Source organism: Schistocerca cancellata, chromosome 4, assembly GCF_023864275.1.
Source record: "Schistocerca cancellata isolate TAMUIC-IGC-003103 chromosome 4, iqSchCanc2.1, whole genome shotgun sequence".
NCBI lineage: Eukaryota > Metazoa > Arthropoda > Insecta > Orthoptera > Acrididae > Schistocerca > Schistocerca cancellata.
This window is the reverse complement of record NC_064629.1, coordinates 248,932,450-248,958,241: the sequence shown is the minus strand read 5'-3', so window position 1 is coordinate 248,958,241 and position 25,792 is coordinate 248,932,450. Positions and strand designations below refer to the sequence as shown.

Here is a 25,792-nt window from a genome sequence, read left to right as displayed (position 1 = left end):
ACTGATCACAAGCCCGTCATTCTGTTATTCACTCCCCATTCAAAACTATCTGATAAGATGGTGCAGCGGCTGCAACAGTGGGCGTTATTCCTGAGTAACTACATCTATGAGTTCCATTATCGGCTCACCATTCAGCTCTTTCCCACTTTTCATGTGGTCCAGATGCTTCGTTTGATAGGCACAAATCACTGTGTTTTGCCTTAGATGCAAATAAGTGGCACAACCTAGATGAAGTCCTAATTATGGCCCGCAAAATAGCGACAGAAACAGGCCGTGACTGACTACTCTGCAGGCTGTTGTCTCTCTATGGCAGGGATGGCCAGGGCACCTGCCTAAGGACACCAGTCCAGCACTGTGCATCTGTTTTTCATTACAGTACATGCTTAATGTCACTGATGATGTAACATTGTTAGCCACGGACAATTCTGAATGCTGGATGGTAGTTCCTTCCATGATGCAGCCCCACATACTGAAGCTCCTCCACATTTCACATTGGACAATGTGTAGAATGAAGACAAGTGTACTGGCCTGGTGTTGACACCATCACAGAACATACCGATCAGACCTGCCAGGTCTGTGCCCACGATCAGCTCCAGCACAGCATTTCATCTATGAGCACCCTTGGCAAAGAGCATATGTTGATTTCACCAGACCATTCTGGGGAGCAATGCGGTTACTAGGTTGTCGATGCCCTCTCTTAACTTTCCATATATGGTATGGATAGCTACCAATACCATAGCAGCTACCATATGTGCCCTCTCTCATATTTCCAATAGAAGGGCACCTTCATCCCTGATTTTTGACACTGACACTCAGTTCATGGCATCTGTGTTTCAGGATTTTTGTCAGTGGAACAGCATTGAGCACCTGACCACTGCTCCTTTCGATCCCGCACCCAATTTGGAAGCTGAGTGAATGTTAGGACCATCAGACTGCAGAGACACAAGATAATGATGACAACTGACTCTGAGGAAGTACTCACCAGCTTCCATGACACTTACCAGTTCATCCCCGTAAATGGATGTGGCACAACTGAAAATTTATGCAAGTGCAGATGCTGTACCCTATTCAATTTGCTGCACATGACTTGGGGTGTCCAGTGTCCATGCACACAGCTGTATTACTATATTGCCTCTACTTTCTGGGCTTGCATGTTCGGCCAGGATCCCAGGTGGACCACAGACATCATCGTCCGCAATAGGGGGCACAAATGTTTGAGGTTGTGGCTGGGCAGGAGCTTCTAGTTAGGCATCAAAATCAGCACAGGTCACAATGAGATGTACCCCACCACCCTTTCCCACAGCTGCCATCTGGGCTGCATCTACACAACTGTGCCCAGAACAAACGTGTCCAACACCTTGCTTGTTACCACTAAAATCTCCAACCTCATCTTAGGCATTGACAGGGAATCAACAGCGACAAGTGACGGGAACCAATGGAGGTGGAACCACTTCCACTCAATAACCCACTTCCAGCTCCCACCAAAACCAATGACCCCACATTTCACAATTGACGGAGGTGGAGTCACAGCTGGCACCCACACCCCAGCAGGCAGGACTAAGTAACACTCCAGAACCCATCAATCACCCGAAATCCTACAGACTGCACAGGCATCTGAGCTGGTTGATCGCATCAAGGAACTAGCGTAAGAGCCTTTGGCAGGAATTCTGGTACATCTCTTCCCCCTTTCCTCAATGAAGTCGGCATAGGTTGGGCTGGCCCTATGTGCTGATTAAAGGAGGGAAGATGTTTAGTACTTGTCAGTGATTCAGATTCCCAGCCCAGCCTGAGTACTGATATGGAGGACATGTCAGAAGTACCCGGTTACATACTCCAGCCACAGCTGGCTACCACAAGAGATACTGCCACAGCCACAGCTGCAAGTGAAGCCATCCACTGACAAGAAAGTGCCTGTAAATACTGTGGAACCTCACTTGCCAGTTAGTTTTGCTAGTTCATTGACATCATAGATGCGTCTTGTAGCTTAATACACTGTTTGACCTTGCCTGTATTACATTTTTGATTCATACTGCTCCCTGAACATTTGTGTATGCTTATTATGACTTTTGCTATGCTCTGAACTTTACTTTGGGTTAGCCGTTCACTTCATGAACTCTGCCATCGTTGACCTCTGGAAGCACATACTTGTTCCACTGATCTCTGGGTTACTGCCAGTGTGAGTGACCAAACACTATGTTCTACTTACAGAGAGTTGGATGGAATATCAATATTATGTAAATAAGAAATTTCCTCCTCCTCCTTTGGCATTTTTTCTCAAGTAGTGAAGCCTTGGGAAGTTTTTGTTATGTTTTCCTCTTCCCTCTTCATTATCCTGCAACAATCTCCAGTACACATTTTAATGAGATTTCTGCTTTATCATTTGACTCTTCCAGCACAAATTTAATGGTACCTGGTTCTGAACAATCTTATTTGCACCTATGATGTAAGAAGAATGCACTGGCATGCTGTGTAGTAGAATGACAGCAATGAGACTGCTCCAAGTGCACATGTCAATAGGCAACAGTCAACAGAGGGTCCAAACAAAGGGATGGAATCACCCAGAGTCAGGACAAAAACTTGTTTCTGTGCATGGACCAAGTACTTTTGTGCAAGCTCATTTTCCAAAATTTTTCTTCAAAATCTCCAACAAAAAGGATTCACCATCCATTTGGGTAAATGACATACTGAGGAAGCATTTCTCACAATTTCTTTATAATCTGCTGGTGTGGAAAGGGGCCACACCTTCCTACTGTGCATGATGGAACAATCTTATTTGCACCTATGATGTAAGAAGAATGCACTGGCATGCTGTGTAGTAGAATGACTGCAATGAGACTGCTCCAAGTGCATTTTAATTTTTCAATTATTGTTCACTGTACAACATAGAAAGGCTTCTCTGTAGAGCCAGCATAGCATCGGATATGACTGGATACTGTCACCTACCCATGCTCACTTCCCGTGAAAAGATTCTCACAGTAGGTACTGCTGATGAGGTGACATCTCTGAGAGCATCACTTGGGAAGCATCCTCATCTAAAGCACCTCCAACAACCAATCAGAGGGATGGTAATGGTAATGTGGAGGACATGGGGGAGACTGGTGAGCAGGCTGCAGTTCCAACTGCTCACTCTCTTCTCAGTCAGCCCTTGTCCTATTTAGTCACACCATTCTGCTCCTCTTTAGGACACCATGTCCTCTGCCTGTCTGGCAGCAGTCTCCAGGTGACATAAATTCACTCCTCTGAATTATGGCCTTCTTCTGTACCCTTAGCGGTAAAATTATGGCAATAAAGGCAAGTTATTTTCTCTGAACACAAGTGTATTGTGTTCTTATTCACCTAATTACAGTTCACACCTGGATGCCCATCTCCTGCTTACCACGTCCACTCAATAGTCTTGAACACTACACTTAAACAATCTATTCCCTCTGCTGAGGCTATGGGGGTCTTGTAACTAGCAGTTCATCAAGAAGGCTTGGAGTGTTTTTATGCTCCAAAGAGCAGATAAACAGTTGTTAGCATCCCACTTAAGACAGTAAATGGATATAATTTCCTCTAGAGAAGTGTGCACAGCTCGTGGTCTAGTGGTTAGCACTGCTGCCTCTGAATCACAGGGTCCCAGATTCGATTCCCGACCAGGTTGGGGATTTTCTCTGCCCAGGGACAGGGGATTGGAAATTTGTATGGGCACGGATTATTACACATTTGAGTGTCCCACAAACAAAATATCATCATCATCTAGAGAAGTATTTGCTGAGTAAGGATTACGGATGGATAAGACCCACCATGGCTTAACAATTAAATTCAGTAAATGCGGAGAAAAAGAGAGATTGCTGAACTCTCTGTTTAAAAAAGAATACACAAATTTTGACAGGCAAGAATTAGTAGAAATTCATGTGTCTATAAAAAGATCAATGCATGAAGCATACAACTTCCATCATTGTACGTAAGTAAAATTTTTTGTCAAGAATAACAGAAAATTCTGGTCCTATGTAAAATCGCTAAGCAGGTCAAAGGCTTCTATTCAGTCACCCGTGAACAAGCCTGGTGTGGCAATAAAACTCTTCAAATGGGAAGCAGAAGTTTTAAATTTCACATTTAAAACCTCATCCACACTTTAGGATTGTGCAGAAATTCTAGTTTAAAACAAATAAGGCACCACGTCTGGATGGAATCCAAATTGAGCTTTACAGAGAGGACTTTTCGGCACTGGCCCCTTCACTAGTTTGTATTTATCATGAGTCTCTCACTTAGCAAAAGCTACATGTAAAAAGCACAAGTGACTTTCATATATTATAAGGGTAAAAGTGTAGATCCACCAAACTGCAAACCAATACCCTCCATGTCAGTTTGAGGCAGAATTTTTGAGAATATTTTAAATTTGAAAGTAATAAATTTCCTCAAGACAGAAAATATTCTGTCCACTTATGGGAACAGATTTAGAAAGCATTGCTCATGTGAAACTTAACTTGCCCTCTTCTCCTGGGAACCATGGATGAAGGGCATCAGGCAGATTCCATATCCACAGATTTATGAAAAGCATTTGACACAATACCCCAGTGCATATTGTTAACAAATGTCCAAGCATATGAAATAGCTTATCACATGTGTGAATGGCCTGAAGACTTTTTAAGTAATAGAACCCAGTATGTTGTCCTGGATGGTGAGAGTTCATCACAGGCAAGGGTATCAACAGAAGTGCCCCAGGGAAGTGTGATAGTACCACTCTTGTTCTCCATAAACATAAATGATTGACAGATACAGTGAGCAGCAATCTGTGACTATTTGCTGATGATGCTGTAGTGTACAGGAAAGCACTGTTGGTGAATGAATGTAGGAGGATACAGAATGACAATACAGGATTTCTATTTGGTGCAATGAATGGCAGCTCGCTCTAAGCACAGAAAAATGTGAAGATAATGCAGATGTGTAGAAAAAACAACCTTGTAGGTTTCAGATACAATATTAGCAGTGTGCTACTTGGCACATCATATCCATTAAATATCTTGGCATAATAATGCAAAGCAATATGAAATGTCCAAATGTGTGTGAATACCTAAGGAACCAAACTTCTGAGGTCATTGGTCTCTAGACTTACACAGTACTTAAATTAACTTATGCTCCCATATGCCCGAGGGAGGACTCGAATCTCCAGCGGGAAGGGCTGTGCAATTCGTGACATGGCGCCTCAAACCACATGGCCACTTCATGCAGCTAGTATTAAATGACGTGAGCAAATAAGGTCAATTGTAGGGAAGTGAATGAGCAACTATCGTTTATTGCCAGAATACTAGGAATGTGTAGCTCATCTATAAAGAGACCATGTATAGAATACTTGTGTAGCCCCTTCTTGAGTACTGATCAAGTGTCCAGGATCCCCGCCAGGTTGTATTAAAGAAATACATTGAAGTAATTCATTGATGTGGTGCTAGATTTGTTACCAGTAGGTTTGATCAATACATAAGTATTACAGAAATGCTCCATTAACTCAAATGGGTATCTCTGGGGGAAAGACAATGTTCTTTGCATGAGCACTATTGAGAAAGTTCTGAGAACCGGAATTTGCAACTGAGTACAAAACAATTCCTTTGTAACCAATGCACATCTTACTTAAGGAACACAAAGATAAGATAAGAGAAATTAGGGTTTGTAAGGAGGCATTTTGACAGGTATCTCTCTCTCACTCCAGTTATGAGAGGAACAGGAAAGGGAATGACTAGCAGTGATACAAGGTACCCTCTGCCATGCACTATGTGGTGGCTTGTAATGTATACAGATGTAGATACAGATGTAGCAGAGTTGCTTAATATAGGACTGCACAGTGGGCAGAATGCGGATAACACTGGGTGACATTCCCTTCATGGTCCACACGACTGTAAAATTTGGAAGAATGGTAGTCACACCCAGAAGCAGGGACCAAATTTGAGTTAGCCAAAATGAATGAGCAAAAACAGTCCGGAAGAAGCAAAGTAAGCAACCATAATAATAATAATGACCTACTGAGAAGGAAATTTATCAACTAGGCAACTAGGGAGCCCCCACCCCCCCAACAGACCAAGTCAGAAGATCTCCATTTAACCTGCTGTATCCAAAGTCTTGGAATATATTGTTAACTGAATACTTCAGCACACTGAATCTATATGGTAAACATGAATCCAGTTTTCATAATCTCCACAGTACAAACGCTGCACTTATTAAGATAATAGATGACCCAAAATATGCTAAAGTGAACATTGGGGCAACAACATAGATATTACTAGGCTTCATTAGAGACTTGGATACTGTTGGTGGTGCAAATCCTCATCTAGTCATCCAGATTCATATACACCATAGGGTTCCTTAAATTGCTTACTGCCAATATAATGACGACTGACATCCTACTTCATCCTTACACAATTTGAGGATGTGCTCCAGCTCTCATGATCACATAGTGGACTGGACATTAAACCCTTATCTTTCTTTGTTCTGCCTTCTCTCCAGCCCTCCCCAACTCTTCTCTCGCATCCATTACTGTTGTGGTTCACAGTCCTAGCCTACCTGTCTGTTAGCAAACCAAAGGATATTCTCCACATTTTGCAAAACCTCTTGAATGTGGCAAGATGTACAGATGTGTGAACTTTCAAGTTGCATTATAACACCACACAGAAGTGGCAAGCAGGTGGGCAGCAGACTCTCCTCAACATACTACTCCATGACCAATACAGATACAAGGAACACAAGAGGTGAAAAGATTGTCTTGGTCCCCCATTCATCAACAAAACTTACTAATAATGCAACGAAAGGCATCACCAAGCACTAACTGTATTATTAATAAAATTAAAATACAAAAAAATGTTAACATTATAGTCCAACATTTGATCCACCAAGCCTTTTTTATACACAAGTTGATACATAGCAGCAAAAGTGAAAGTATTAAATAAGAGTTTCAAAAACATTGTACCATTTCAATGCAACTCTCTGTCATTTGTGACAGAGTATATTAATAAATGAAATAAAATTATGTAAATCGTCTCCATAATGAAACAGCATGTACCTTATCTTCATACAGTAATTAACATAAAATGACTAACAAAAGATAGAGTATTAAAAAAGAGAAACAGAGACATATGATACATAACAGTAGTATATGGTCTGACTAATTATGCAATTTGTTTAAGAAATGCACAATATTAAGAAAATGTTGTATTACAAAACAATGATGGTAAAACATACAAGGCAATTACCTTCAATGTTAATGCGATAATGTATAGGTGTGCTCGTAACTGGACTAATAGGCCACTGAGTAGTGAGGACGTACTCAAGATAAATATAGTTTTTCCATGGAAGAACAAGATGTATCTCCAAATGACTTTCACAGATGTTAATTGCCTAAAATTGAAAACAAAAATCAAAATTTTGCATAAAAGGTAAGAATGGGAGTCTACTAACTTTTACATAAAACAGGACACAGAGCACACTTGGTTTAGTGTGTCTATAAACTCTAAGGGTCTTGAGATGAATGCTGATATATTAGGTTGGTGCGTAAGTTCGTAGCATTTTTGTTTTGCACGCTATCCTGGTTTCTATAAGTTTATTTATGGATTTCATTGTCTGTTTGTAGTTCACTGTTGCTATTTCAGTTTACATACTTTCATTTGGAGATAATGAGAGGAGCTGTGGATGCTAGAAAATGGAGTGCCCAGTTGAGAAATCTGAACATTTCCAACATATTCTTCTGTTTGAGTTCAATAGAGGGGTGACAGCAGCAGAGGCAGCCAGAAATATTTGCGCCATATATGGGAATAATGCCACTGGAAAGAGCACAGCAAGAAAACAGGTTTCTCATTTTAAGGAGGATCATTTAGACATTAGTGACTCTCCACATTCAGGAAGACCTTTGGGATTTGATGAAAATCATTTAAACACATTAAGCCACAATGATCCACATCATGGTACTCTAGAACTGGCAAATTTGATGAACTGTGATCATTTCATCATTGTATGACATTTGCATGCAATGGGCGAGGTTCAAAAATCAGGTGTATGGGTACACATGCTCTTTTTAAAAAGTCTGGCGGCGGCCATATGCACATCTCTGCTTGCTTGTTATCAGTTGGCTTGTGAACAACATTGATCATTTCTATCCTGTAGTATTACTGGTGATGAGAAAAGGTTTCTTTATGTTATTATAAGGGAAAGAAAGGAATCACTGAGCCCAAACAAAGCAGCAGGTTCCCCTACAAAGACCTGCAACATCCACAAAAGATAATGTTTTGCATCTGGTGGAACAGCAATGTACTACAAATTGCTTCCCTGAGGTGTAACCATCACTGCTGACATTTACTGTCAACAACCGAGATGTCTTGCAGATGCAATCCAACAACAACGACCAGGAAGACTGCATGAAGTGATGCTACTCCACAATAATGCCCTCCCACATTCTGCTAGACTGACAAAAAACACTATATAGGAGTTGGGTTGGGAAGTCATTCTGCACCCACCTTATTCACTTCAACTTGCACTCTCAGATTTTCACCTTTTCTGCTCTCTATCAAACAACCTTCAAGGAACTTCCTTTCTGGATGAAAATATGCTATGAACATGGCTTGACAAGTTCTTCAGCTGAACACCATTTGATTTTAACAGCTGTATAATCAGAAAGTTACCCCAGCATTGGCACACTGTTGTAAATATACTGTTGATGACTGAAGTCTCTGTTACGTGCATCTGATGCGTTTTTTAAACTTATGGAAAAATGCTATGAAATTATGCACCAACCCAATAGTTCCTATATTGGCATAATTCTTCCTTTTCTATTCTATTCTCACACCTTCAAAATGTTTTTAAGTTCCAGATGAAGGAATGTTTTTCCCTGGATCATATGTTCAGATCTGAACTGAAGATTTCAGTGTAATGAATCCAAATGTTCAGATCTAAACTGACCATTCTATGGATTTCAATGTATGGAATCCAAAGGTATAATCATTTGACTATTTATTTGTTATTGCTAAAGTTTGACAAAAGTAATGACAATGCTATAAATATCAATTTATCATAGATGGCTATAACTATGTGAGAAAAGTATATGTTAACACAGTTGAAAGTTTTGAATCTTTGAGAATTAGAGGACAAACAAATAAGAAGAAGAAGAAGAATGAAAATGCATTTTCACAAGTGATAATTTTTGATAAATGAATAACCTAGCAGTGGCTACATTTTTCAGAAATAAATTCTTCATATAAAATGACAACACATACTACAATACAATGTCAAACATGTTTTCTACAATACTATCATTTTCACTAAAACACTATAACTGGATTACTTCCAAGTGTAAAGGAACCCCTCTTTAAGTCAACATTGCACCAAGTTAACATTGCTTAACTGAAGAAAAGTTTTAATATGAACATTTTGTCATGAAACTTAGTTTGAAGAGTTCCAAACTAAAGTCTAACATAACTGTAAGTACATCTGACATACATCTTCAGTTTAAGGAGAAAATAAATGTACAATTGCACATACTTGTGGGACAAAAACTACCTGATAATAAGGTCAGAGCAGGGTAGGGGACATGAACTTGTGCAAAATTTTGCAATAATCATAGATCAAAAGTGCACGGTCGTGGCCATATAATGACAGGCAATCAGCGACAAATGTACACACACACACACACACACAATGTGCCAGCTGGAATTGTAGATTGCAGTTCAACAGGTGGACTGGATGTGTGGGTTGTGTTGGATAGGGTGGGTAGAGGGAGAAAGGAGAAGGAAGCAGGAGGAGAAGTTGGCGATAGGTAGCTAGTGGGTCAGAGGGAGGCAGCAGGTGTCCAAGCTAGGGGCTAGGAATGTGGATGGGGAGTGGCAGGTGCACGAGCTTTCATTCGCCTGTACTGGGTAAAGCTTTGACTATTAAATCAATTATTAAAAGTACTGTAAAGCCATTAATTTGTTAAGAAAGTAAGCTATACTGTAGAAAAACAACTGTAGTAAGATAGTCAACATTTGGTACAGCAAGTTGCGATGTAAAGTTCAGTCATATTATATAAGGCAATCTGGAAGACTATTCTCAGGAACCACTGTGCCCAACACATCTGTGACTGGACACAGGTTGTCCAGTTGTGTTACATAAGGCAATCTAGGAGGCCAGTCTCAAGGGCCACCAGCCCAACCCATCTGTGGGTGAATACTTTATTCAAATGTCATCTATATGGTATCACATACTGATACCACCCCACGGGCATCACAGTTGGCAATGGAATTGCAAGTTTCTATCTGACGCCGATAGAAGTCATGCAGGATCTGGTGGACCCAATGGTGTACACCCGCTGAGACCCACCTCCAGTGGCTGATTACTAAATGCGCCCTTTGCTGCCGCTGTACAAGATGGTCGACAGCAGCCGCTCAACCCACTCGCACTCGAATCCTCTTCATTATGATACCATCATTCATGTTTAGCACATTGAAACTCAGCCTAGTTGACATCGAGACAGTTGGACTCTATTTCTTGCTGCTTTATTTGTGATGGATCTTTGTATGCTTGGAGAAATACAAGTTAAGAAATCATCTGTTCATTGTGTTAACTTGTTCACTGCTCCTGTCCAGCTTTCTTATGAAGACAATTGTCACGCCTCTGTAGCCCAGCTCCCCTTACCACTGTGTACAAAGTTGTACACAATAAACCTGGCAACAAGTACTCCTGTCTATGTGTCGCTGTCATCGAGTCTTCAAGTTGCCTTCTTCCTCACCTGTCATCATTTGGCTTGGTTTTTGCCATTTTTTATTGTCTTCAGTGTCCCATTTGTTTGCCTTGCTTGTGCTCTTTTTGTTCTAGGTTCCACAGTTCCTGCTTTTGCATCCCTTTTTACTCTCTCTGAGCTACTTCTTACTTTTCAATATTTGTCTTTGTGCATTGCTTCGTTACTTTGGCTGCGAAGCCACAATTGCTTGCTGTGCCATCTGCATCTGATATAACTCAATTTATCCAGTTTCAGAGTTGACAAATGCCACAACTGCTTGAAGCGATGAATCGCTTCATGAAGGCGCAAATGACTTCACACATGACGACAGAACCAACGGCAGTACCTGCATCGCCTGTGTATGTGCCAGTGTTTTGTGAGTTTGACAAGGCGACGGAAGACTGGACAGAGCACTTCTCACAGTTCCATGGGCACATTGCAGAGCATCATAAACAAGGTAGTGACAAACAATTTTATTTCTTGGCCACAGTGAGAGTGGCCATTTATTGCTTGAGTGTCAAATTACTTCCCACATCCCGTCTTCAACTGGTTGAATATGAGACCCTATTTCAGATGCTTACAAAGTATTATGAGCACAGGGCTCAAGCGGCAGATGCACATTACAAATTCTTTAGGTTGCGTAAACAACAAGGTCAGACATACCGTCAGTGGGCCTTGCTACACAGTGTATATCCAAATATGACTGTGGCAAATACTACAATGATGCAATGATTCATGATGCCATTACGCACAGTGTAGCTGACTCTCGAGTTCGGGAACAGATTCTTACATAGTCAGACTCCTCCTTGCAACAGGTTCTGCACATTCTAGACTATCAAGATTCGTGCAAAAGTGAAGCAGACAGTTTTCAAGGTAGTGCCTGTTTGTTCAGTAGATAGACATGACAAATAGGTCTCTCAGCCCGCTTGCAAACAGTGGCACGGCCAACCCCAGTCACAGTTTGCAGATAAACACGTGTTGCGGCCAGCACAAGGTGTGACGTCATGCCCCTAACGTAATACAGCACATGATTGTCACTCTTGCATCTCACGCGAAGTGATTTGCTTTTTTCTGCAGCAAACGAGGACATGTACAATCTGTGTGCACACAGAAATTTAATGCACCCCTTCTGCTACTCCTTCATGCAAATCAAAGTCACAAACAGTGTGAAGTGCGCTTTCAAGGCCCCTGGGTGTCGTTAGTGTTAAACAATTGTGTAATATCCCTTCAGGAAGGCTCCCCACTCGTCTGCAGTGCTATGTGAGGATAACAAACTTTTTGGGTCTCTTACTACTGCTGGACGATCAATCCACTTGCAACTTGACACTGGAGGTTCAGTGACTTGGTGCAACTGTAGCACTTATGAATTGCTTGGCAAACCTAAGTTATGCACATTGGGCCACACACTGATGGCATATAGTGGCCAAGACATTCCTGTCTTAGGCACTTGTAGTCTTCCTGCAACTTTCTGAAATTTGATGAAGACAGTGACTTCACAGTGCTTTCCTCTTGAGGCAGTGCTAATATTTTTGCTCTAGACTCTTTTGATTTGTTTGGGGGTAAGCATTCACAAAAATGTACTTTGTTTCTTCCTTTGATCCTCAGTACAGTGTTGCTAAGTTATGTGCAGAATTTCAGGATTTGTTTTCCAAGGATTTAGGCAAAGCCAATAATTTTGTTGCTCATGTCATGATAAAGGACAATATACAACCATTTTTTGTTACCGCTTGTAATGTTCCCCATGCTCTTCAAGAACAGGTAGCTCAGTAACTTACTGCTTTGCAAAACAGTGGGGTAATAGCACCCATTACTACCAGTCAGTGGGTGTCCCCTCTTGTTATTCTAAAGAAGCTGTCTGGCAAACTCCGATTTTAAGAAAACTGTGAATCCTCAAACAGTCAGTGACAATTATCCTTTGCAGCCCCCAGAAGAACTAATGGATGAGCTGGGTGCTGGTCGTTACTTTTCCAATATTGATTTGAGTGACACTTTCTTGCAAATGTCTCGAGATGAGCAGTTGCAACAAGTCTTTGTCATTAACACTCATCTGGGTCTTTTCAAATGTTTGAGATTGCCATTTGGCAAGGCTTTCACACCTGCCATATTTCAGTGCTCTCTGGAGCAGCTGACTGCAGAAGTTCCTTTTTGCTGGTATTATTTAGATGAGACTGTCATCTCCAGTCACACTCCTGAAGAACACATTAGCAACCTTCACACTCTGTTCCAAGCATTGTCTGCAGCTGGTCTCAAATGTAACACAGACAAATGTGGGTTTTTGAGACCAATTTTGAGTAGTTAGGAGGTCATTACATCCAGGGTGTTGTTCACCCATTGCAATCACATTTGCTTGCTATTCATGACCCCCACCACCAACACAATGTGCAGGAATTGCAGTCTGTGTTAGGGAAGCCCACGTATTACATCCAATTTGTTCCTAACGCCGATCAAATCATGGCTCCCTTGCACCACTTGCAAAGGAAGAATGTCCTTTTGTTTGGTCGCATGACTATCAGTCTGTCTTCCAAAAGCTGAAGGATGCTTTGCTTTGAGATCAATGCCCTGTTCATTTTGATCCAGCCAAACCTGTGGTCTTGTCAGTGGATGCTTCATCTTATGGCATCAGTGCAGTTTTGTCACATAAATTTGGTTCTGTTGACAAGCAAACTGCTTTTGCTTCAGAGTTGAAGAACAAAGCTCATTGTATTATTCCCAAACTGAAAAGGAGGCTCTCATCATTGTCTATGGTATCACTACATTCTGCCAGAATCTTATTGGCAGAAAATTTCACTTGGTGACTGACCGTAAACCTCTACAATCTTTGTTTAACCCTTCTCAGCCAGTCCCAACTTGCACAGTGCAGAAGCTGAAATGGTGGGCTCTTCTTTTGTCAAATCACCACTATGAGATTGTGTATCAGCCCACTTCCAAGCATGGCAACGCAGATGCTCTTTCTGATCTCCCTGTTGGCCCAGATTCAGCATTCAACGAGTCCTCTGCTTCTTGTTGCTACACTGCTGCACAAGACAGATGCTTTGCATAGTATTCTGCTTAATCACCAGTAAATTGCCCAGGCCACAGCAGCAGATCCTGATTTGCAGGTTATATTGAACTGCATCCACACTGGTTGGCTATGTTCAGCCAGACAGATTTGTAGCTCTGTGGTTTGCCAACATTTTGCCCATTGGCATGCCCTTGCAGTTCACCAAGGTGTCATTTTGCTACACACCAATAATGACTGGTCACATGTTTTTGTTTCCCACGTTTTCCAGCCTGAGGTGCTTTGTTCATTATACCAAAGGCACCAAGGTGTCATTTGCACCAAGCAGTTGGTGTGATGTCTTTGTCCTTGGCACAGTCTGGATGCACAAGCTGAACAATGGACTTCTCAGTGTGAAGTCTGTGCTACACGTCAGCCCTTCCTCAGTAATTCTATGCATGGCCCAAACCTCAAGCACCTTGGCAACATTTGGCTTGAATTTTGCGGGTCATTACTGGAATACACATTGGCTCATCATCGATGACACTTTCAGCAAATTTCCCTTCATGGTTCCTATGCATTCTACTGTAGCTCGTTCCACGATCCAGGCCTTGTAATTAATCTTTTGCCTTGAGAGTTTGCCTGAAGTGATAGTGACTGACAACAGACCTCAATTTGTGGCCATTGAGTTTGAACAGTTCTGCATCACCTCTGTCAGCACCCACATCAGGAGTGCACCATTCTACCAGTCCAACGACAAAGCTGAGCGCTTTGTACGAACATTTAAGCAACAGACGGACAAACTCCATGCCTCCCACACATCGTATCGAACTCTGTTGCTCTTCTTGTCTTCCTATGGCTTCCAGCCACATGACGGACCATTGCAGGCGAAGCTGTTACACGGATGCAACACCGCCTCTTGCGTCAGTTGCTGCACCTGCACCAGCTGGCAGCACCCACTCTGCTCAGACTGGCAAAGTATCATACTAACAATTCAGTCTTTTACAGGCTGTATGGCAGATTCAGCCACTGGGAGCAAGGCACGACTGTACAGCGTACTGGATGTTCTATGTTCCTCCTGCAGGGGCCGAAGAGGATTGCTACGGACAGCACCAGAATAAAATTTGTCCTTGTGAATTGTGTGATCCTGGTGCACGATCTGTGCTTTCAGATTCCATGCCTCCCTGGACACAGCAGCACTCGCTGTATCTGTCGCCTGCGGGCCCTGCACCAATGGTGCCAGTCCCGGAGCTGATGGAAGTCGATGCCCTTCCATGGTCTTCGCCTTCTCGACAGTCATCGTTGTCTGGAAATAGGCCCCTCCTCACAGCTGCTGCCCCCATGCTACCTCGGGTCCCTCTGCAGCCATCGAGACACCTCTTTCTTTGTTTTCTGTTCTGCCTCTGGATGCGGGTGCAAGCTCTCTGCCCAGTTTTTAGACTGGTGTTAGCGGGTGGGCTCAGAGTTTATGCTGGGACATGGGCGGGAGCTCGGCACAGGCCTCCATTCCAGCTCCCATCTCCTCATCACCACCTGCATCCAGCCCTGTCCATCATCACTTGCTCTTTTTTTTGGGGGGGGGGGATGTAGTATCATGTATCAATAGCACTTCTTTGGCATCACAGTTGGCAACAGAATTGCAGGTTTCTATATGACACTGATAGCAGTCAGAAGGGATATACCAGATCCAGTGGTGTGAGCCCGCTGAGCCGCGCCTCCAGTGGCTCAGTAACAAGAGTGCCCTCTGTCGCCGTGATATAGGACGGCTGGCAGCATCCACTCAGCCCACTGGCACTTGGAGCCTCTTCATTACATCATCATCATCATCATCATCATCATCATCATTCATGTTTAGTACAGCAAACTTCATTTTAGTTGACGTCAAGATAGCTGGACTGTATTTCTTACTGTATTATTTGTAATGAGTCTTTGTATGCTTGAAGAAATAAAAGTTAAGTAAATCTTCTGTTTATTGTGTTAACTTGTTCGCTACTCATTTCTGCTCCCATTCAGCTTTCCTGCAACAACAATTGTCACATCACTCTGTAGCCCACCTCTCCTTAATGTTGCGCACAAGAGTCGTACACAACAATCTGACTACCAGAATGGAATGCAGTGGACCATCCTGTTGTAACATCATTCTTGGTCATATGTGGAGAGGAACATCTTCCAAATGTATGGGCGATTACAGCTGGAAAACTTGTAAGTTATTATTTGCATTTGGGGAGACAGAATGAAAGGTCCAATCACATTGTCACCAACAATTTCTGTTCAGACACTCAGTGAAAACCTTTCCTGTAAACCATGTTATTGAATTTAATGGGAACTTTATATTCACGTTCATGTGATTCATAAATACCCTGATTCCCTAGTAAAAACAGAGTCATCCATTAATAGGATGAAGTAGGAAAAATTCATAGTTTTGGGATGCTGGCGCTATCTTAATACCCAAGCACCAAATTTTGCTCCACCCAGTATACTAGTGTTTAAATTGTGATGATCCTGTTATGAGCGTCTTTTTCTCAAATTAAGTCCATGTTCTTGCTGACACTATTTTATAATACATTAAGCTATGATAACTATTCCATATCTCTGCATCACTGAATTTTTTAAGTTTCATAAAGTCAATATTACGCTTAAGCTCTTCTTCCTTTGTGTAATAACAGTCTCATTCATCACACTTTGTAACAGCCACTGATTTTGTAGTTTTCTTGGATGGAATACAATGAATGTTCTTTAAATTCTTACTGGAAATCTGTGAAGGTCGAAGCACTTAAATTTCATAGTATCCACAGTCACAAATACTATGCATGATTTGTCCAGTTCCAAAATCTTGAGCCTGATCAAACTCTAATATCACGAAGCCTTTAAAATTTTTTTTAACTTATTCCAATAATCTCCTTAAATTGTTGAGGATTGCTGTAACTTTATATACTTCTTCTTTTGAATTTAGTGGTATTCTTTGAAGATACACTTTTAATTTTATGTATGGCCAGTACTTGAGACTGCCAGGACACTGTTTTGTCCTCTATGTTACTCATATGGTGATAATAGTGATGAATATTAACAAGTGTGTACTCACAGTAAATTTGCAGCTCATTAAAATGTTTCTTCCACCCAGACGACTGTGAAACTTTTTTGTTATCAGTAGCTGGTTAATATTTAAGAAGACTGTTACTTACATAGTGTTTATTCATGCCAGTGCTATCTCTTTGTAAAGGCTAGCATAATATTCCTCTTGCTCAGTTAAATAGTATGTAGTTGTTACACTTTTCTGTTTTCAGTTCTTAGGGGACAATTCTTAAAACTGTTAAACTTTTGTCACTCAGGCCCAACTGCAGGCTGCGCTTGCATCAGAGCAGCAATCTGTGGTGGGTATGTCCACCTACAAGTGTTGCCACTCTGACATCATTCCAGAAATCCAGCAGGATCTCCAGTTCCTCCTCAAATCCTTAGGTCCATCCCAGAAACTCTCCCCTGAGTCTATTTCTCTTTTCACCCCCAGCACAGTTCATACTTCTACCTACTGCATGCTTCCTGCAGTCCATAAACCCAACCACCCAGGATGCCCCGTAGTGGGCAGTTACTGTATGTCAAGGCTGCAGCAAGGGACAGGGTTGAAAGGGGGGGGGGGGGGGGGGGAAGCAGTGCAGGCATGAGGGAAGACATTGTGGTGCTGTGGGAGAGAAAAGGGACATGTGGCGATAGGATAGGGTTACTAGGTGCAGAGATGGGAGGCTGCGCTGGGGGGAAGAGAAAGAGGAGAGAAGGGGAGAAGACTAGTAGGTGTTTTGGTGGAATTGAAGGCACAGGTAGTGCTGGAGTGGGAGCTGGGAAGGGGATGGAGGACAAGTATTAGCTAAAGCTGAGGCCAGGTGGGTTACAAGAAAGAAGGATATGTGGCAGGGAGAGTTACCATCTGCGCAGTTCAGAAAAACTGGTATTGGTAAGAAGGTAAAAGTTGGCAGAGGCTGTGAAGCACTCACTGAAGTGAAGCACAGCTTGTTGGGCAACATGTTCAGAAACTGTCTCTTGGCCACAGTTTGGCAGTGACCATTCATGCTGACAGACAGCTTGTTAGTTTTCATGCCCATGTAGAAAGCAGCACAGTGGTTGCAAGTTAGTTTGTAGATGACATGGTTGTTTTCACAAGTAGCCTCACCTTTGATGGGATAGGAGATGCCTGTGACAGGACTGGTGCAGGTAGTAGTGCATGGATATATGAGATAGGTCATACATACAGATCTATTGCTGGAATATGAGCCATGAGGCATGGGGTGGGAGCAGGGGTGGAGAAAGGTTGGAGAAGGATATTGTGCAGTATCAGTGGGCAGTGGAACACAACTGCAGGAGTAGTAGGGAGGATATTGGGTCTGATATTTCTTATTTCATGGCATGACGGGAAGTACCACCCATAATTGGAGAAACTGAATCACATTCTCACCCAGGGTTTCAATCCTTGTGGAGAATAAGATTCAGTTTCTCAAATCCAGGATGGTACTGAGTTACAAGAAGAGTGCTCCATACAGTGGGCATCCGGAAGGTGATATGTAACAGGAGAGACAAGCACAGTAGATCTCATTCTGGACAAGGTTCATAGGGTAATTTGGGTCTCTGAAGGCTTCAGTGAGACCTTTGATGGCATATCTGGAGAGGTGCAAATTGCAAATCGTGAATCTCTCGCTCAGTGTAAGGTCCAAAGTAATTGGAAAAAATCACTGCTGACTCCTGGGTATAAGAAGGGTACAAGAATGGACCCGCTAAATTACAGACCAATATTCCAAACATTGGTTTGCTCCACGATCCTTGAACATATTCTGAGTTTGAATACAATAAATTTGCACTTTCTTGTGAAAGGCAAAGGTCCCGCATTTGAGTCTCGGTCTGAAACACAGTTTTAATCTGCCAGGAAGTTTCATATCAGCGAACACTCCATTGCAGAGTGAAAATTTCATTCTGTATAATAAATTTTCTTGAGACTGAGAAGTTTAAGTTCATGAATCAGCATGGTTGAACAAAGCATCATTTGTACTAAACTCAGCTTGGCCTTTTCTCACATGATATACTGTGAACTGTGGATGAAAGGCAACAGGCAGATTCCATACTTCTAGATTTCCGGAAAGCATTTGACTCGGTGCCCCATTGCATGCTGTTAATGAAGGTATGAGAATATGGAAGAGGTTCACAGATATGCAAGTAGCTCAAAGACCCTTTAAGTTATAGAACCCAGTATGTTATCCTCGACAGCGAGTGTTCATCAGAGACAAAGGTATGAAGGAGTGCTACAGTGAAGTTTGTTACAACCGCTCTTATTCACTACATACATAAATGATTTGGCAGACAGAGTGAGCAGCAATCTGCAATTGTTTGCTGTGGTGTATGGTTGTGTGTCAAAGTTGAGTGACTGTAATAGGATACAAGACAACTCAGACAAATTTGTAGTTGGAGTGGTGAATGGCAGTTAGCTCTAAATGTAGAGAAATGAAAGTTAATGCAGATGAGTAGGAAAAACAAACCGGTAATGTTCAGATATAGCACTAGTAGTGTCCTGCTTAACACAATCATGTATTTAAATATGTGGGCATAACATTTCAAAGCAATGTGGAATGGAACAAGCATGTGAGGGTTGTGGTGGGAAAGGTGAATTGGTCGACTTCAGTTTATTGGGAGAATTTTACAAAAGTGTAGTTCATCAGTAAAGGAGACCGCATATAGGTCACTAATGCGACATATTCTTGAGTACTGCTCAAATGTGTGGGATGCGTACAAGGTCAGATTAAAGGAAGACATCACAGTGATTCAGAGGTGGCCTGCTAGATTTGTTATTGGTAGGTTCAAGCAACACACATCTGTCACGTAGATGCTTCAGGAACTCAAATGGGAATCCCTGGAAGGAGGCAGCACTCTTTTTGAGGAACACTATTGAGAAAACTTTGAGAACTGGCATTTGAAGCTGATTGCAAAATGATTCTGTTGCCTCCAACATCCAGTGTGCATAAGGACCACGAAGATAAGAGATGAGAAGTTAGTGCACATACAGAGCCCATAAGGTGGATTGCAGAGTATTGATGTAGATGTAGATGTAGACTGTTTGTCACTAAAGATGCAACAACTACACGTTGCTAGGCTGGCAGGGACTTTTTGGTATGGAATGGGTGGCAGCTGTCAAAGTGGAGGTATTGTTGAGGGTTAGTAGGTTGATGTGACAGAGGTTCTGACGCAGCCATCCTTGAGGTGGACGACAATATCACGGAAGGTGTCTTCTTGGATTGAGGAGGACCTGATGAAGTGAATGGGTGGGAAGGTGTTGAAGTTATGGAGGAATGCGGATAGGGTATCCTCTCCCTTGCTCCAAATCATGAAGATGTTATCAATGAATCTGAACGAGATGAGAGATTTGGGATTTTGGGTGGCTAGGAAGGATTCCTATAAATGGCTCATGATGAGGATGGCATAGAATGGTGTAATGCAAGTCCAATTTCTGTACCATGGACTTGTTTGTAAGTCGTGCCTTCAAAGGAGAAGTAATTGAGAGAGAGGATATAGTTGGTCATGGTAACAACGTAGGAGGTTGTAGGTTTGAAGTAGTTAGGTGATTGGAAAGTTTGTGTTCAATAGTAGCAAGGCCATGGCCAAGGGGGTGTTAGTCTAGAGAGAGTAGCACCAAAAGTGATGAACAGTTGAGCATGGTGCCGGGTGGTAAAGGAACAGCAACTGTGGAAAGCTGATGGAGGAATTGATTGGCATATCTTTTATTCAGGGGGGTAGGTTATGGTCCACAAGAGCAGACAGTCTCCCAGTGGAGGCATAGTAATTGGACACAATGTGTCATCCTGGGTTGTTGGGTTTATGGACAGTAGGAAGCAGTTAGAAGGTAGGACTGTGGAGAGTGATGAGAGTGAGGACATAAATAGACCTAGGGGAGAGTTTCTGGGATGGACATACGGATTTGAAGAGGGACTGAAGATCCTGCTGGATTTCTGGAATGGTGTACTGCAGCAGGGTTTGTAGGTGGATGTATCTGACAGCTGGTGGAGACCCTCTGCCAAGTTAATCCTTGCGGTTCATAACCACAGCAGGTAGGACTATAAGGTTGTGACCATTTTATAAGTGGTGGAGCGCAGTTCTTTCTGCAGATGTAAGGTTGATTTCCATTTTGAGAGAATTGGGGAATGGTGGTGAGGCAAGGTATGAGGTCAGGAAATTCTGCAATGTTAACATTGGGCGATTTGGGGGCAATGGAGGTACATCACAGTTGGATGGAGGAGTTAACTGATTCAGGCGGGGCTCAGTATTGGTTTTGGGTTGAATCTGTCTAGTAAGGTTGATGGCGTAAAAGTGTTTGCACTGTAGGGACTGGGAGAAGGAAAAGTCCTGCATGATTGAATTTGGGAGTGGCACAAAAGGTAAGCCCTCTGGAATGGACTGATACTTCTGTGGGACTGAGGCTTTTGCAGGACAGGTTCATGACAGTGTTCCAGGTCTATTTAGATTCTGGATTCTGTAAGATGGGACGGAGTTTCTGAGGGTGTGGTAAATGTAATACATATAAAATGCATGTTTGACCATCAGCAGCTTTTTTATTTAAAACCCAAATACTGGCTGGTTTCAGAGATGACCATCTTCACAGATTATGGTTCAAATAGTTTGGGCCATAACATCACATCTGTCATTGCTTCAATAATGGCCGGGTCTCATATGTAGAGCATGCCATGAATTCCAGTACAACACACAGGACTTTTAAAGGTACACACACTAACAACATGCATAAACAGAGCAGTAATGCTCTGTTTACAAATGTTATTAGTATACATGACTACAAAGCAATTACTGAAGAGAAGCACATCTTGTTGGTAAGCATGTTCAGCAACTGGGCTGTCCAACTGTCTCTTGGTCACAGTTTGGCAGTGGCCATTCATGAAGATGGATAGTTCATTAGTTGTCATGTCTATGTAGAATGCAGCACAATGGTTGTAGCTTAGATTTTAGATCATGTGGCTACTCAAGGGTGGTCACAAGTACTGCTGTCGACATCAACCTACCAACTACCAATCAATACCTTGACTTTGACAACTGCCACACATTCCATACCAAAAAGTCCCTTCCATACAGCCTAGCCACCCATGGTCGTTGCATTTGTAGTGATGAGCATTCTCTCTTCAAATATACCAAAGTTCCCACTGAGGCCTTAATAGATCATAATTACCCTCCCAACCTTGTCCAGAAAGAGATCTCCCATAACTTATCTCCCATGTCACCTACCACCTCCCACATGACTCACTGCCCTGTCACAAAGGAGCACTCTAGTTGTAACTCAGTAGCAATGAGGGCTGGAACAACTGAAACACATTTTCTGGCATGGTTTCAACTACCTCTTGTTTGGGCCATGAAATGAGGAACATCCTCCTCACTATCCTCCCTAGCCCTCCCACAGTGGAATTCTGCTGCCCACCGAACTTACGCAATATCCTTGCCCATCCCTAATCCACCTCTGCTCCTACACCCGTGTCTCATGGCTCATTCCTCTGCAGTATATCTATATGTGAGAGCTGCCTCATACATCCTCCAACTACTACCTACTCCAGTCCTATCACAGGTATCTCCTATCTCATCAAAGCCAGGGCTACCTGTGAAAGCAGCCATGTGATCTACCAACTAAGCTGCAATCACTGTACTGCTTTCTACATGGTCATGACAACTAACAAGCTGTCTGACTGTGTGAATGGTCACTGCCAAACTGTGACCAAGAGACAGTTGGACCACCCAGTTTCTGAACACGTTGCCCAACAAAATGTGCTTCACTTCAATGACTGCATCACAGCCTGTGCCATCCTTATCCTTCCTACCAACACCAGTTTTTCTGAATTGCAAAGGTGGGAACTTTCCCTACAACATCTCCTTTATTCTCCTAACACCCCTGGCTCAGCCTTCATTATCCCCTGTACTCTACTCCCTTCTCTGCTCCCATTCCATCACTACCCACACCTCCCATTCTACCAATGCACTTGCTAGTCTTTTCTCCTCTCTATGTCTCTCCTCTCCTCTCTCCCCTACCTCCTCTCCCAGCACAGCCTCCCATCTCTGCAACCAGCAGCCCTATCCTGCCCACCCCACATCCCTCCCCACTCCAACAGCAGCACAACATTCCCCCCCAATGCTATCCCTCCCCCTCCGTGCCCATGCCTCCTCCTTACCCCAACAACCCACCCTGGATTGTGCTCAGGTCATGTGCAGGTGTAGTCAGGCCCAAGTGGCTGTAGACAACAGCCATGTGTGAGTGAGTAATGCTCTGTGTGTGTGTGTGGGGGGGGGGGGGGGGGGCGCACATGCACGTCTTCTATATGTGAAGAAGGTCCTTTTATCTTTGACTTCTCATTATTTGATGTTGACTAACAGCATTCCTTCCATACCACAATCCAGTGCTGTTTTTCTTTATTGCTATTCTGTAACACATTACTATACTCGATGTCCATTCTTTTGTTTCCCTACTTTCCAGTGTTTTCTGTCGCATTCCGAACTGCACAAGCCTTTACTTCCAAGCCACACTGTATTGACAGTCTCATCCATCTGCAACACACAGCTATATGACCACGTGGATTGTTGGTGCAGCATCTTATGTCCCAAAGTCTTCCCACTGATATAATTATTTCTACACAAAATTGATCACTTCTCCTCCCTTATATTCATGTATTTTAATGTGTTGCTTTCCTTACTTTCCTGTGCCACACATACTTCATTGAACATGTATCTAACCATCGCCACTCCCCCCCCTCTCTCTCTCTTCCTCTTCCCTTAGTCCAGCACACACATACTGACACACTTAATCCAGTCACACCTCCCATCCCCTTTCTTCACACATATCCCCCACCAACCTTCATCCCACTATTATCGTCTTTTTATTTATTTTTCTTTTTGATCTCATTGTGTTTTTAGGGTGATTTTAGTTCGTTTTTGTCTTTCACTTTTGGCTTCACTCCCTCAGGTCCCACCTTTTTCCCATACCTCACTCATTTCATCGTTTTGTTATTTTTTCCTTTCCCCACATATTTTTAATAAGCATTTATTTATCCTCCACTGTTGACCCTTGCTCCTTCCATCTTTGCCAATACAGCTATGTTTTCCTATCCCCAGGCAGACCCTAGTCCCATGCACTATTCCTGTGTATATCGTCTGGCTCATGGAATCTCGTCAATGGCCTGAAGATCATATTACGAATCTCTGACTGGAACCCCTCCTCCCACAATTCCTCTGTGTTCAAATTCTGTCAGTCGATAGCTTTTGCCAACCTAGTCCTGTTAAACCCTGTAAATCGGGCCCAAACCTCCTTACAACACTTCCTCTCCATCCATAAACTTCTCCTGTTCTGCAATCCCAAATTACTACATCTCATCTCCTGAACTGAAACTCTTGTCCTACAGGAATTAGAGTGCCATGCAAAATACCACACCACATAAAAAAATTCCCCAATCTGTTCACCCCCTGCCCCATCCTTCGACTACTACTATCCACCACCTCTACAAGAGCCTCCACCAAGCCTTCCCACATCCCCTCGCAGCAGACAAACCCTGCTTTGCAGACCTATTACACTTAACTTTTTGGAACGTCACTACTAACAGCCATCAAATAATTTATAAAAATGCATGTTTGAACATCAGGTGCTTTTTTTTATTTAAAACCCAAATATTGACCAGACTAATGAACTGAACATCTTCATGAACGGCCACTGCCAAACCGTGGCCAAGAGACAGACGGACCACCCAGTTGCTGAACACACTTACCAACAAGAAGTATTTCACTCCAGTGAATGCTTCATAGCCATCTGGATCCTCCCTACCAACACCAATTATGCTGAAACGCACAGGTGGGAACTCTCCCCTACAACATATCCTTCGTTCTCATGAAGCCCCTGGCCTTAACCTTCACTAGACTCCATACTCCACCCCCTTCCCTGCTCCCACCCCAGCACTACTCATGTCTTCCATTCCAACAATGCACCTACTAGTCTGTTCCCCTTCTCTAAGTCTCTTCCTTTCCCCCTACCCCAGCACAGCCTCCAATCTCTGCATCTAGCAGCCTTATCCTGTTCCCATCACATTATGGTTCGCTCCAACAAAAGCACATCTTCCCCCATGCCTATCCTGCTACCCCTCACTTTTCCCACCTTATGCCTCCTCTTACCCCCACCAATCATCATGGATTGCTGCTCATGTCAGATGCTGGCAAAGCTCTCAGTCGGGCCTGAGCGGACATAGATAGTAGCCATGTGTGTGTGTGTGTGTGTGTGTGTGTGTGTGTGTGTGTGTATGTCTGTGTGTATGTGTGTGTGTGTGTGTGTGTGTGCGCGCGTGCTTTCTGATTCTGGTGGAAAACTTTTCTGTCTGAAATCTCAAAGTTTAGAAGTCTTTTCACTGTGTCTGTTTGTGATTCAGTGCCTACTTTAAACTGATTGATTATACTTTTTGATAGGCCACATAACATTCCAGGGATTAATGATACCAGTCATCTTAAATGCTCCTCTCATTCACTGCAGTCTCAGGGTCTGTCCAGGCTGAGTTTATGAACAAAGAGGAAGATGATGAGAATGACAGTCTTGAACAGTTACAGACTGTTTACACAAGCTGAAGTTTAGACACTATTTTCTATAGTGAGAATTGTCCTTCACTCACTGTGCACCAAAATCTACAGCTTTATACCATGCAGCCCTATCCTGTCCCCACCACATCCCTGCTCACTCCCACAGTAGTGCAACATCTCCCTCACCCCTACCGCAGTATCCTTCCCCCTCCTCGCCCCACATCTACCCAGATTATATTGCTACTGATGACATTTACCCTTATTGTAGTGTTAGTGGTGCACATTTACTTCTGGTTTCAAATAACTTTGACTGCTATACTAATAATGACATGTCACGAAAGTGCTTGATGATATCAAAAAACAAATTACCATCTTGTCTTTGGCTTATCTAAAATACAGAAGGTTTACACAGCCATATTCATAAATCCTCATCTACCCCCCCTCCCCCCACAACTCTTAAGGTTCTACATCTACATCTACATCCACACTCCGCAAGCCACCCAACGGTGTGCGGCGGAGGGCACCTT

The 25,792-nt window shown here is 42.9% G+C and overlaps 1 protein-coding gene across 1 annotated transcript in view; it reads right to left on the bottom strand.

The window, feature by feature from the left end:
* Window positions 1–25,792, bottom strand: part of LOC126184062 (KICSTOR complex protein SZT2-like) — a 218,434-nt gene that overhangs the window by 107,698 nt on the left and 84,944 nt on the right. The window contains exon 11 of the mRNA XM_049926422.1: window positions 7,221–7,365. Within this exon, the coding sequence (XP_049782379.1) occupies window positions 7,221–7,365 (145 nt within the window). The remainder of the gene's footprint in view (window positions 1–7,220; window positions 7,366–25,792) is intronic.